The sequence below is a fragment of the Fukomys damarensis genome, unplaced genomic scaffold, assembly GCF_012274545.1.
Source record: "Fukomys damarensis isolate Sample0158 unplaced genomic scaffold, DMR_v1.0_HiC HiC_scaffold_23, whole genome shotgun sequence".
Taxonomy (NCBI): domain Eukaryota; kingdom Metazoa; phylum Chordata; class Mammalia; order Rodentia; family Bathyergidae; genus Fukomys; species Fukomys damarensis.
In genome coordinates, this window is record NW_022900935.1 from 63,233,033 (window position 1) to 63,247,399 (window position 14,367).

The following is a 14,367-nucleotide window of genomic DNA, read 5'->3' on the forward strand; positions in this document are numbered from 1 at the left end:
GCTGCACTGGCCTCTTCGGCATCCACGTTGCTTATGAGCAGAGCAGGCGTAATGCTCAGTGTCATGCAGGGACAGACGCCCCCTCCCTCCCCTGACACCATCAGGTTCCGTGGAAGGCAGAGGTGACTTTTGCTCTGCTGATTCTCTCCTCCTCCCCCGTAGAGCAGGCCTTTTCTTCTGCCCTCTTTGCACCTGGGCTGCTATCAGTAGCAGGGAAAAGGTGAGGGTCATAGGTGGGGAGCGGCCAGGAGATTTGAGGGCTCAGAGTACATCTGTGCACTGATGTTGGGTTGCACCAGGTACGAATTTTACACAATAAGAAGTAACTTTTAATAGATCTGTCTGGTTTCTCTTCCTCTTGGTCCAGAATCTTGGGATCTAGTTTCTGTATTTTACCATCACAGGAAAGTCTCTCTACGTGAAGAGACTGCAGGGCAAACTGGAAGAGAAATTCAATGCTAAAGCGATGCCTTTGAAAGTTATTCGGTTGACCGACCCAAAGGTGGATGAGAACCAAGTCCTGGGCTCCCTCCTGCCTTTCTTGGCTGCAGGATGCCAGCAGATGCCCATGATATTCCACTTCGACGTGACTGCTTCTGTAAGTGTGCCGGCATGTCAGCTGGGAGGCCGGGTCAGGAGAGGACATCTCTCCCACCTCCTGACCCCCCTGCCCCATATGAGGAGTCCTTTTCCGCCCTATATGAAGAGGACCTCCTTCTATGTATTCATGACCACTGTCATAGCCTCAAAGGACAATGCAAGAAGGCCCTGGGGGTCGGGAAAATGGCCATTGTCTTGCTTACAAAACTTGCATTTCTGTCTTTAGGTACAGACTGGAGTTTGGGTGTTTCTTTTCAAACTCCTCATTTTACAATATCTCATGGATATCAATGGGAAAATGTGGCTTCGGAACCCACGCCATTTATACATCGTTGAAATCCTGGAAAAAAAGACAGTACTGCCAGAGAGGCCTTCAAATCCGGTGTGTATCATAGAGCATTTCCACGGGTCATGGGTTCTGCACCCCTCAGAGTATGGGGTGATAGGTTTTTGTTCTTCCTCTGTAGCTTTTGCTGGAGGGAAGCAGCTGAGTATGGCACAATGTTAATAAGGAAAAATCCATCTGTCAACCTTTTAAATGTCTGGAACAAAAATACTGTTGGAAGAATTAGTACCTTAAATGTGTCTTGTTCCATTCAGAATTGTACTATATGTCCAGATTAAACCCCGGCTATGTTGTAAAAGCAGGGAATTTCATCTGTCGAGAGCAGTTCTCTCTCATTTGTCATTAAGATGGCAAGGAGACATTCTTTGATGAAACGTGTGAGCTAAGGAGGGTTTTGTTCCACACAGAAGCATGCGCACACACACTGTATGAGAAACTGAGTCTCCAAAAGTTGGGTTAGAAAATGACTTCCTGGTTAAGAATGCAGCTCTCAGAATTCAGGTTCTGTGGTGCCTTACCATGCAAAAGAGACTAACGTGCATGGAGGAGGAGGCTCTGGAAAACTCCAGGCATTCATTTTTTCATAATGTCCAGTCAATGTGGACCATGTAGAAAGTTAAGACACAAAGGCAATTCTCAGGAAGTCTGGTCCTAACTATTGTCTCTCCTCTGCAGAGTGCGCATGCCCTCCGGTTCAGTTTTCTTGATATCTTCCCCAAAGTCACCTGCAGACCTCCTAAAGAAGTGATAGACATGGAGCTGTCGCCCAAGAAGAGCTGCAAAGATCCCGGGATGGACCAGAGAAAGTTTCACAGTGAGACTTTCCAGAGACCTTACCAATATTTGAGACGATTCCACCAAAACGAAAACCTAGACACCTTTCAATATCAAAAAGGCTCTGTGGAAGGCACCCCAGGGGAGTGCGTCCAATACCTCTTGATTTACTGTGGGGTGATAAACCCTTCCTGGTCAGAGCTGCGGAACTTTGCTCGCTTTTTAAACTGTCAGCTCAGAGACTGTGAGGCCTCTGTCTTCTGCAATGCAGGGTTTATTGAGGACACATTGAGGGGCTTCAAGAACTTTGTCGTGACCTTCATGGTCTTCATGGCGAGAGACTTCGCCACACCAACACTGCACACCTCTGACCAAAGCCCAGGGAATTATGCGGTCACCATGGACGGGGTTGAGGAAGAAGACCTAGCCCCCTTCTCTCTCCGAAAGAGGTGGGAATCAGAGCCTCATCCGTATATTTTCTTCAATGGCGACCGTGAGACCATGACCTTCATGGGCTTCTATCTCCAGCCCAATAACAATGGCAGCATCGATGCCATCAATCACTTGAATGGGAGAGTAATCAAGAGAAATGTCATGACCTCAGAGCTGTACAGGGGGCTGTTGCACCAGAGGGTGCCCTTCAACATTAACTTTGATAACCTGCCCAGACACGAGAAACTTGAAAGGCTTTGCCAGGCATTAGGGATCCAGTGGCCCACTGACCCTGATGAAACCTATGAGCTTACGACAGACAATATGCTTAAGATCCTGGCCATTGAAATGCGATTCCGGTGTGGGATCCCAGTCATTATCATGGGAGAAACCGGCTGTGGGAAAACGAGACTCATTAAGTTCCTCAGTGATCTGCGGCGTGCTGGTGCCAACGCCGACACCATGAAGCTGGTCAAGGTCCACGGAGGAACGACTCCCACCATGATCTACGCCAGTGTCAAGGAGGCCGAGAACATCGCCTTTGTCAATAAGGGCCAACTCCAGTTGGACACCATCTTGTTCTTTGACGAAGCCAACACAACAGAAGCCATAAGCTGTGTCAAAGAAGTTCTGTGTGACAGGACAGTCAATGGCCAGCCGCTGATGAACAGCTCTGGTTTGCACATCATAGCTGCCTGCAACCCTTACCGGAAGCACTCTCAGGAGATGATCTGCCGCCTGGAGTCAGCTGGTTTGGGGTACCGCGTCAGCGCCGAGGAAACAGCCGAGAAGCTGGGCTCCATCCCCCTGAGGCAGCTGGTGTACCGGGTCCACGCTCTGCCACCAAGCCTGATTCCTCTGGTGTGGGACTTTGGACAGCTGAATGACACTGCTGAGAAGCTCTACATCCAGCAGATTGTCCAGAGACGGGTGGACTCCTCGCTGATAGATGCCAGCGAGATTCACATGATCACAGAAGTGCTGTCCGCGTCACAGGGCTTCATGAGGCAGAAAGGGAATGAGTGCAGTTTTGTCAGCCTCCGGGACGTGGAGCGCTGTGTAAGAGTCTTCCAGTGGTTCTATGAGCGCAGCAAAATGCTCTTGGGAAATCTTTACGCCTTTCTCTGCAAGTCTGGTGCCAGCAGAAATGCCTACAAGAGAGATCCGGTCCTCTGGTCCCTGGTGCTGGCCATCGGGGTCTGTTACCACGCCTCTTTAGAAAACAAAGACCCCTACCGGAGAGCCATCAGCAGGTTCCTACCGGAACCGTACACCGACAGCAAGGTGATCCTGGATGAGATCACTCAGGCGCAAGATCTTTTCCTGAATGGCGTACCCCTCAGGAAGACCATAGCCAAGAACTTGGCTTTGAAGGAGAATGTCTTCATGATGATTATCTGCATTGAGCTGAAGATCCCCCTCTTCCTGGTGGGGAAGCCCGGCAGCTCCAAGTCTCTTGCCAAGACCATAGTGGCAGACGCCATGCAAGGTCAGGCTGCGCACTCCGATCTCTTCCGCAGCCTGAAACAAGTCCACCTGGTGTCCTTTCAGTGCAGCCCGCACTCCACCCCGCAAGGCATCATCAGCACCTTCAGGCAGTGTGCCCGCTTCCAGCAGGGTAAAAACCTGAAGCAGTATGTCTCCGTGGTGGTGTTGGATGAGGTGGGCCTGGCTGAAGACTCCCCCAAAATGCCCCTGAAGACGTTACACCCCCTGCTGGAAGACGGCTGCATTGAAGATGACCCCGCCCCCCACAAGAAAGTGGGCTTCGTGGGCATTTCCAATTGGGCCCTCGACCCTGCCAAGATGAACCGGGGCATTTTCGTGTCACGTGGCATTCCCAACGAGAAAGAGCTCATAGACAGCGCCAAAGGTATCTGCTCTTCTGACAACCTGCTTCTGGACAGAATCCAAGTGTACTTTGGGCCCTTTGCCAAAGCATACAAAACGGTGTGTCAGACGCAGGACAAGGAGTTTTTTGGGCTCCGCGACTACTACAGCCTCATCAAGATGATCTTTGCCGCGGTCAAGGCCTCTAATAAGAAGCCTTCCCCACAGGCTATCGCACAGGCTGTGCTCCGGAACTTCAGCGGCAAAGATGACATCCAGGCCTTGGACATTTTCACAGCCAGCTTGCCAGAGACCAGGTACACAGAGGAGGTCAGCACCATCGAGCTGATCAAGCAGAACATTTCCGGGGGGCTGCAGGGCACGGCAGGCACGGAGCTGGAAGACACGGAGTCCCGCTACTTACTCGTGCTGACGAAGAACTACGTGGCACTACCGATCCTGCAGCGGACCTTCTTTGATGGAGACCAGCGGCCAGAGATCATTTTCGGTTCCAGCTTTCCCCAGGACCAGGAGTACACACAGATCTGCCGCAACATCAACCGGGTGAAGATCTGCATGGAGACGGGCAAGATGGTGGTGCTGCTCAACCTACAGAACCTTTACGAGAGCCTGTACGATGCACTCAACCAGTACTACGTGTACCTCGGGGGCCAGAAGTACGTGGACCTCGGCCTGGGCACCCACCGTGTCAAGTGTCGGGTCCACCCCACCTTCCGCCTGATCGTCATCGAGGAGAAGGACGTCGTGTACCAACAGTTCCCTGTGCCCCTCATCAACCGGCTGGAGAAGCACTTCCTGGACATCCACACCGTGCTGGAGCGCTGGCAGAAGGACATCGTGTGCCGGCTCACAGACTGGGCACAGGAGTTTGCCGAGGTGAAAGCAGGCCCATTCCTAGCTGGGCACAAGTACAGCCCCGCAGATGTCTTCGTTGGTTACCACTGGGACGCCTGCGCCTCCGTGGTGCTGCAGGCCACAGAGAGGCGAGGTCCCAGGCCCAAGACGGAGGAGCTGGACCGCGAGGTGATGGAGGAGGCCAAGCTGATCCTGCTGGACTGCGCCACGCCCGACGCTGTGGTGCGGCTGGGCACCTCCGCTCTGGGCACGTTTGCCGCGGCGGCGCTGTCACAGGAATATTTCTACCAGCAGGAGCATAACTCCTTCGCAGACTTCCTGCAGGCCCAGCTTCGCACGGAGGGCCTGGAGCGCCACGCCATCTTCACGGAGGTGAGCGTCTTCCCCAGCCGTGCCCAAGGGGTCCTGATCTCGAGGGCCAGGGATTCACATCGTGTTCACACCAGCATGCAGGGAAACCCGTGGGCAGGAGGGACTTGGGGTGACATGCAGGGAAAGCAAGTTTGTGAGCAGAGCTCTGTGCCGAGGGTAGTGAAGGGCCGCGACCACACATGGGCTGGGGCACTGGGCGTTTGAAGGGAATCGGCACTGTCCTCTGTGGTGGCGGCCAGCATGGGGGTGGTGTGGGGGCAGCGAGTGCCGCAGGGTGGGGACGCGCTGTGCAGGGAGGCGGGTGAAGTCCGATGCCATTCTCTAAAAGAGTCCCTGCAGCTGGCCAAGCTGGCCTTCTGGGGGCGAAGAGATCGAGGTGTGAGGTGCTGCCGGAGACCGGGGCTATGAGTGCTGGGTCGTGGGGATGAGACAGTCACAGAGACCTCCGGGAGGCCTCAGCAGTGGCCCCGAGGGGCTCGGCCTCTTCTGGATGGAGAAGTGTGTGCTTAGTCGCTCCCCATTGCTTGGGTGATGGGCAAACAGTGAGATACGATGGTTATGGGAAAGCTAGAGGCGTTTAGGAAGCTGCTAGAAAGTAGAAGAGGAAATGGAATTAAAAAATGGTTGGGAGCCAGGCCTGGTGACACAGGTGTGTAATCTCGGCACTCTGGGAAGGCTGGGGCAGGAGGATTGAGGCTGAGTTTGAGCCCAGCTTGGGCAATTTAAGAACTTAGTGAGGCCCTATCTTAAAATTGAAGTAAAGGGCTGATGACATAGCTCAGTGTGAAGATCCTGGGTTCAGTCACCAGGACAAAAGCAAAAGGAAGATAGGAAGGAGGAGAGGGAGGCTGGGAGGCTTAGGGTCCCTCCTGATTGTTTGGGGAGCTGAAGAAGATGGGTTGGCAGCCTGTTTTGCAGTCAGATGTAAGAACCAGCAGCTCCTTGGTAAGGCCAGGGCCAGAGAGGGGGCGACGCGAGCCGAGGTGTCTCGTGCCTTAAAGGACGTTTGAGTCTGCGCCGTGGGGTGTGTCGCCAAGGCTAACACCATCTGACGGCGTGACCCCAGGATGCAGGAAGACGCAGACTCGTGCTGACCCTGTAGCACCAGGCGAGTCTCAGGCAGGGACCAAAGGAAGCAGTCTTCTCTCTGACACTGTCTGATTCCAGACGCCCACGCCCGCTCGCCTCGGCCTCCCTTGCATTCAAAAGCTCTTTTGACTGTGGGTTGTTCCTTATCTGGGCCCTCACCATGCAAGGCGCTAGGAGACAGGGTGGACCCTGCAGGCCCCCAGGTTTGCTCCAACACGCGCCCTTCCCTTCCCCCTGGTGGACAGCGTGTATGCTTCTCTTTGCAGATCACCACTTTTTCCAGGCTGCTGACCAGTCACGACTGTGAAATCTTAGCATCGGAGGTGGCGGGCGTGGCCCCAAAGCCCACCATCCTGTCGCTGCAGCAGTTTGACACAGAACACTCGTTCCTCAGAGCAGTCCGGTGAGGTCCCCCACCGCCCGGTACCCCCGGCCCGGCCGTGCTGTGCAGGCTCGTTTTACAGTGAGGCCTGAGGACCTGCAAACAGTGGTCTCTGTTCAGGCTCCCTGCGTGCCTGCCTCTCTGTCCCCGCTACTAGGGGTCTGTCGCTAAGGGCCTTCTCCATGGCTTTGTCCTTCTGTCCACTGCCCTGGAGGAAAACCCAGCTGAGAGCTGTTTTCTGTATAGCCTCATCCCCTTGGAGAGTGTTCATTGTCCATTTTTAGGGACAGAGAACTCATTTGGATAATTTCCTTTTTCTTTCAGAAACTGCTTAGCAAGTACAGCCAGCTGTAAAATTCTCATCATTCAGACAGACTTTGATGATGGCCTTTACAGTGCCCAGCTCATTGCCTCTGCCAAGTAAGTTTTCAGTATTCTTCTCAGAAACAAGGTAGGAAAGCCGGATGCAGTGGTGTACGTATAATCTCAGCACCTGGGAGGCTGAGGCAGGAGAATCACCATGAGTTCGAGGCCAGCCTGGGCTACATAGTGAGTTCAGGGGCAGCCTCAACTACCTAGAAAGATTCTGTCTCAAAAGAAAGAAAGAAAGCAATGTAAGAAATCCACAATTTATTCAGAACCTCCTAAAGAATTTCTTCCCTGAAAACAGTACTGTATCATAAGTATAGAAATAAAAATAAGAAAACTTTCTCTCCCTTCTCAGTCCCCTAAGTGCAGACGAGAGAAAATGAAGAAAGATTAATAACAATATAAAAAAGGTTAAAAACAATATAAAAACTGTAAAATGTAAGATGCACTATCATTGGATGTATATGAATATCCTCGAAGCATACATTTACAGTCATCTTTTGTTCACAATTGTGAATTATAGAATTAATTACAAGTGGGCCAGGGATGTATCTTAGCAGCACAGCGCCTGCCCAGCAATCGTGAAGTTCTGAGTTCGATCCCTGGTACCAAAAAAAAGAATTACAAGTTCAAGGGCAGGGCAGTAACAGTGTGTAAACGCTTGTGTTCACGTGCCTCCGTCATGTCTATGGCAGGCACAGGGGAAATCTGATACTTTTAGAACGAACTGTGTTCTCGCATTACTATGCGTCGAAGTGGGAATGATTCCCGCGCTTCTTGAAGCACCGGAAGCTGTAGCGAGTTTCAGGGCTGAGTCGGATCTGCCGGAAACGGGCGGCGTGGGCTTGGGCCGTGAGTGACTTCGCCCTGAGCTCAGAACTCCCCAACAGTGGGAAGATCCACGGGCCTCACCCCTCCTCACACAGGGCAGGGCCCTGAGGGTCTGGACAGCGGAGAAAGTCCCCTTCCAAGCAGAGGGGACAGAAATGAGCCAAATAAGAGAGAACCTCATTGGGCCCGGGCTGTAGCTCAGTGGCGCCACCGCCTGCCTCGCAAGCGCAAGGACCAGAGTTCGATCCCCGATACGAAAAAATAAAGCCTCATTCTTTCATAAGAGAGCAAGTGGGGTGTGGAATTTACTGAGCGCTTGTAACACTGGGCTCCTGGGATAACCCTTCAGCTTCTCGCAACTTTCCTGTGGCTTGTTGGCTGGTTTGGTTTTGATTTTTGTTTGTTTGTTTTTAATAGGTATTCTGCTCTCAATGAGATCAATAAAACACAAGGAAGGAACAGCTGTGTCTTGGTCTACTTTATCACTAAACTGTCTCGGATGGGAAGTGGAGCATCCTATGTGGGGTTCCACGGAGGTAGGACCAAAGCCTTCGTGGATATTTTCGTTTAGGTCATGTCTGCTGGTTGATTTCTCATGTGGTCCTAAATGGTACAAGTCTCAAACTAGAATTTCTTTTGTTACTTTCAAACGAAAAGGTTGTTTTTCAGTTTTTACGTTCCGTTAGTACGTGTTTGCGGCACACAGTGGTTACATCCTTTGTGTGGAGTTGCTGCTCGTACCTAACACATCTCAATTATTTTTTCATCCCCTTTCCCCCATCTCCTAGTCCCCTTCCCATTTGATAAAGATCCCCCTCCCCTTCCTATTATCATCTTTTATTTTGCTCTTTGTTTATATTTTGGTTCTTTCTTTGTCTGTTTGTTTTGGCACTGGAACGGACTCTGGACCTTGCGCTTGTGAAGCAGGCGGCACATTGTATTTCTCATATGAGAGAAGCCGTGCAATACTTCAGCTTATTGCACTTAACGTTATGGTCTGTGTCTCTTTTCCTACAAATGACTGAGGTTTTTCTTCGTGGCAGAGTAGTACTCCCTTGTGTGTAAATACCACATTTTCCTTATCCATACATCTGCTGATGGACATAGAGGCCACTTCCAAGCTTTAACTATTTGTGAATTGTGCTGCTATAAACATGTGTATGCGTGAGTCACGGAATATGATGTCTTTCACTCTCTCGGAAAGATACCCAGAAGAGGAGTAGCTGAGTGAAATAGAATTTCTAATTTTAGTTGTTTTTTTTTTTTAATCTCCCTACTGATATCCGTATTTGAACTATGGCTGTATGATGTAGAAGGGCTCCTTTCCCCCCCAGAGCCTCACCAGTGTCTATTTGGTTTGCTCCTGGCCATTCTTTCTGGAGTAAGTTGGAATCTCAGTGTTTTTTAATTTGCATTTCTCTAATGGCCAGCGATGTTGAGGTTTTTACTTTGCTAAGATTTCATTTGTTGATTCTTGGTACTATTTGTTTTCTTTTATTTTTTTGGTACTGTTTCTGGGGTTCTGTTTAGAAAATCCTCGTCTACACTTATCTTCGAAACTTGTACACATTTTTATCTTCCGGCAGATTAAGTGCTGCTGTTTGAACATTTAGATCTTTGATCCCTTTTAGCTTAGTTCAGTACGTGGTGATTGATACGGATCTAGATTTCACACTTCTGCAGGGAGCTACTCAGTTAGTTTCTGCGCCATTTGTTAGAGGCTAGCTTTCCTCCGGTGTGTGTTCTGAGCCCGTTTGTCAAAGATCAAACAGCGGAGTGTGAAACTAGAATGTTAATGCCAACAGTGTTGTTCCGGGTGTGGTTATATCCCCTGCCCAGCGGCACTGTTTAAAGGCATCATCCTGAGACTTCCTGCTACAGTCTCTTCCTTTTCTTCTCTACTTAGGGGGACACTGGGTGGCGTCCTCTGGCTCCCACCTGTCTTTATTACGTGGATGATTCAGAGATCTTCCTGACTCACACTGGCACTGATTCCTTGTGCCCAGAATAAGGAAAAGCCTATCCGGTTTAGTACATCTCCTTCCCTCCTCTGTGGAATGGTTACAAGACAATTGGTATTCTAGAAATAAGAGACAAAAGGTTTGCTCTAATAATTTCATAGTGGAGAACAAACCTCACCAGCGCTCTACACCCCTTCACTGATTACGGTCCAGCAAATACACGTAAAGAATCACAGAGCTGGGCTGGGGATTTAGCTCAGTGGTTCTGCCGCCTGCCTTGCAAGTGCAAGGACCCGAGTTTGATCCCCGGTTCAAAAAAAAAAGAAGCCTCACAGAGTTTTATTCACACACCCTTTCAGGTCACTTATTTGAGGCCTGCATGTAATGGGTCTGATAGTCTCTGGCGTGTTCAAGGACTTAGCTTTTGGGGTACCAGGTATCCCTCTAGCAGCAGTGTAATTAAAGATCAGGGCAGTAGTGCGTCCTGCTTATGGCTGACAAGAAGACTCTAGAAAGGATACGAAAAGACTGGGCCACTTCGTTCTTCACAGGGCTGTGGCGGTCCGTGCACATCGATGACCTCCGGAGGTCCCCAGTCATGGCCTCAGACGTGACCAAGCTGCAGAATATCACCATAAGCCAGCTGTTCGAGCCAAGCAGCAAACCTGAGCGTGAGTCTTGGGGCGGCAGCCTGAGCGTGAGAGGGGGAAGTGTGGCTACTTTTTTTGGCCATTTTGGGGTGTTGGAGGCAGGGCCACCACACTTGTGTCACTTTTGAGTCCCTGCACCTGCCCGCCTGCAGGAGCTTGGGACATGCGTTCCAGGCTGCCTGGTCTACACGCAGGGCACGGAGCCGAGGGTGAGCGTCCGTAGCTTGGGACCTGCACCTGTGGTTCCTGGGCCGGCCCTCGGCTCTGGCTGGGAAACCTTGGGGGGACCTCAGCCTAGGCACAAACAGCCAGTGCTGCCCCACGCTGCGACCTGATTGCATCTGCTTCCTGTGCAGGGGAAGGCAGCCAGGAGGAAGAGATGGACACGGACCCCAGCAGCTCAGGAGGAGCAGCTGAGACCGAAATGGAGATAAAGAGTCCCGAAGAGATGGAGATCGAACCTTCGGATCCGGAAGGTGGCCGTGTGAGTTCCAGCCCTGTGCTCTCCCCGTGGGCTCTGCAGATGTGTCTCCGACCCTCTGCACCCAGAATTCAAGAGGCGTACACGGCTATCCCAGGCTGGGCAGGGTCTCTATCCTTTTCACCATTAGCACATTGGAAGTACAGGGCAAGGCCATGCGTTCCCGCTTCCCTGAGTCTCCCAGCCGCTTTTGCTCCGTCCCTGACTCCCTCCCATTGACCACTGCCTGGTCCTCAGGCAGCATCCAGGACCAGCAGGTGGGAGGTTGGTGGGGGACATCTGCCGTGGAGACACCATCCTGTGCCTCGCGTGTACCCACGGGGGCCCTCATCGCTCGCAGGCGGCTCAGCCAGTGGCCGCCCTGACTGTGGTACAGGCTCGGGACCTGTCTTCCCCTGCAGGTACCAGTCCTGGACACCACCAGGTTGCTTCAAAGCTGCGTGCAGGGTGCTGTGGCAATGCTCAGGGACCAGAACGAGGGCTGCTCCCGCAACATGAGGAGAGTCATCATCCTCCTGAGCCTTCTAAACGATGACAATGACAGCAACGGTAGGGGTCGCACCTGTCCCCAGCCCACACCTCAGTGTGGGGAGAGGCAGCCGTAGGCCTGTGACTCAGCAGAAGCCCTGGACATGGCAGGAATCTAAGGGCATCTCTCATTCTGCTCCAGGACTGGCCTGGCCAAAGAGCCAGCACTTCCTGCTCCTCCAGAGTGGGTCCCCGAGCACGGCAGATGCGGGGCCCGTGGGTGAGCCAAACCTATGTCCCCTCTGCCTTTTCACAGGCTTTTTCTTGTGGGTGTCCAAGATGCGCCTCCATGTTCTTCTGAAGAAGCAAGAGGAGAACCAGCCCAGCAGTTTGAAGGAGTGGGTGACCAGGGAGGCCTCAAATCAGGAAGCCCTCCAGGAGGCGGGCACCTTCAGGTAGGAGGAATGCGGGGGGCGTTGCACTACTGTTCTCCACCAACCAGGAAATGCCCGAGAAGCCTCTTTGTAAACCTGACCAATTCGAGGCTTTATTTTTCTACCCACAAACCTAGAATGAGTCTGGATGTAGTTATGGAGGGAGAGGTTTTTGAATTCTTTTCTCTCCTTTTGTATGTTTCAATTTTTTTCATAATAAAACTTTTTTAAACCTCAGAACATCTGTTCTGATAACAAGGCTATGGGTACAAGCCTATCACAAACCACGGAACAGGGAGCCAGTTTAAGTGATTAAATTGGTGCCAGCTGTGGCACGCGCGCCTGTAATCCCAGCACTTGGAAGGCTGAGGCAGGAGGACCACAAGTTTCAGACCAGCCTGAACTACATAGTGAGTTCAGGGTCAGCCTGAGACCTTGTCTCAAAAATACAGACAAAACATGGAGATAGTGGCGTGCAGGGAGGGAAGAGAAACTTTTCCCAAGCTTATGGCTTGAAGTAACAGTGGCTGCAGAGGTAGGACCCAGGAGTGTCATTTATTGCCCGTCGTGCTTTTCCAGCACAAGCCTGACCCTTTCTTCTGGGCCTTTGGTGCTGTGTGGTCAGGTGGGAAGGCTGCTCTGGGCCCCGGCTGGCAGGGTGACTGCAGACCTGACTCATCCCTCTGGCAGAGCTCATCCTGAGTTCCCACTGGGTCTCGCCTCCCCACTCAGCTAAGGACATAAAACCTACGGTCCAGGAAGATCTGTGCTTTCCTTTTAAACTTGATGTGGAACAAATTTACTCTGGTCTCTTCATCATAGTATTTTATTTACAACTGATTTTTCTTAAAGTATTTAATTTTTGTCAGTGAATCTGATCACTATTTTCTTCATTGATAGTACCTAGATGACTTGCTTTAGAAAAGCTATGTAGAAAATTTTTTAGGTTTTTTTTTGGGGGGGGGGCACCAGGGATCAAACTCTGGTCTTTGGGCTTGCAAGGCAGGCGCCAGAACCACTGAGCTAATTCCCCAGCAGCTGTATAGAAAATTAAGCGAAGAGCTTCTTTACCTTCTCAATAGACAAATTAGTTTATTAGATGGAGAGTTTTTATTCCATTTCTACCTCCATTCTTAGAAACTTCCGTTTATTTTTTGTTATTATTTGTGGTACTGGGGGTTGAACCCAAGGACTTTGTACTGAGCTACAACCCATCCCTCTTTTTTTTTTTTTTTTTTTTGAGATAGTTGCCTCAGTAATTCACAAAATTGCCCAGTCTGGGCTCAGGGTTGAGCTTCTCCTGCCTCAGTTTCCTAAAGTGCTGAGATTACAGGCCTGCACCAGCAGACGGGGCCTCTTCTCTTGTACATGAAAACCATGAATGTGGCACTTTGTCCAAGGTGCCACGTGAGAATTAGGAGGCGAGGAGCTTTGTGGGTGTTGTGCAAGGCAGGGAATATCAAGGCACCTTGGGTTGGAACTGAGCCACAGGGGCCCTGTCCCCGCTGCAGGCACACCCTGTGGAAGAGGGTCCAGGGCGCCATCACCCCTCTCCTGGCGAGCATGATAGCGCTGCTCGACAGAGACGCCAACCTGGAGCTGCTGAGCAGGCCGGATTTGCCGACCTGGGCGCGAGACCTGTGGATGTTTATTTTCAGTGACGATAAGCTTCTGGACGTTCCACTTGTGCACACCATGAGGTGAGGGAAGACTCGTGTACCGCAGCCCCCACGTGCTCCCCCACTGTGTGACAGGCTGGGCTGCTGCTCCCTGGAGGGAGGTGGCCAGAGACGCCCACGCCCTCCCAGTCTTTGTCCCCCCCTTCTCCTCACCCCTGTGCCCTTGGAGCACCCACCCTCACACAGCCAGGAGCGGCCTGACCCCCGGCTCCACGTGTGGAGGGGCAGGTGCCAGCCCACAGGGCTCTGCCGCCTGGGTCTATTTCTGTTTCGTCTGTAAACGAGGGCTCGGAGAGGGGCTGTCCAGGTCCTTTACTGCAGAACCCTGGCCCAGTAGGCAGTCCAGCAGCTACCGGGTAGCCCTCAGCACCTTGCTTTGTCTTTCTCTGTGTGTGTGTGTGTGGTGCTGGGGCTCGAACTCAGGGCCTCGTTCGCCCTAGGCAAGTGCTCTTTACCCTGAGCCTCTCCCTCGCCCCAGTGCCTCGCCTCTGAGGACCCAAGGAACTGGCTTCAGTGCTGCGTGTGGTGCGAAGTGTCAAGCTGTTACGGTTGAATGGCCCCATAGTTATCCTGGTTCTTGTGTACGACAAGGAAAGAGTTGCCAGGCGTACACCTGGTAGTAAGTGGCAACCAGCTGTATTTATTGAAGGCCATGGGAAATTATGCTCAGGGCCAGTCCATGCCAAAAAGATGAAACACAGACCAAGAAAGGAGCTGGGCGACAGAAAAGCCCTGCGCACAGGTCAAGGGTAGCAACAGCAACGAAAGAAAAGGGGCCAATGACTCAGGCTTT

General features: G+C 51.8%; 1 protein-coding gene across 2 annotated transcripts in view; it reads left to right on the plus strand.

Moving 5' to 3' along the window:
- The window catches only part of Rnf213 (ring finger protein 213), a 93,381-nt gene that overhangs the window by 46,609 nt on the left and 32,405 nt on the right, over positions 1-14,367 (plus strand). For both annotated transcript variants that reach the window (XM_010618582.3, XM_010618584.3), the window contains 11 exons: positions 405-598; positions 827-982; positions 1,622-5,230; positions 6,586-6,722; positions 7,026-7,121; positions 8,319-8,437; positions 10,414-10,533; positions 10,869-10,996; positions 11,395-11,542; positions 11,778-11,916; positions 13,407-13,595. In XM_010618582.3, coding sequence (XP_010616884.1) covers positions 405-598; positions 827-982; positions 1,622-5,230; positions 6,586-6,722; positions 7,026-7,121; positions 8,319-8,437; positions 10,414-10,533; positions 10,869-10,996; positions 11,395-11,542; positions 11,778-11,916; positions 13,407-13,595 — 5,035 coding nt within the window. The remainder of the gene's footprint in view (positions 1-404; positions 599-826; positions 983-1,621; positions 5,231-6,585; positions 6,723-7,025; positions 7,122-8,318; positions 8,438-10,413; positions 10,534-10,868; positions 10,997-11,394; positions 11,543-11,777; positions 11,917-13,406; positions 13,596-14,367) is intronic.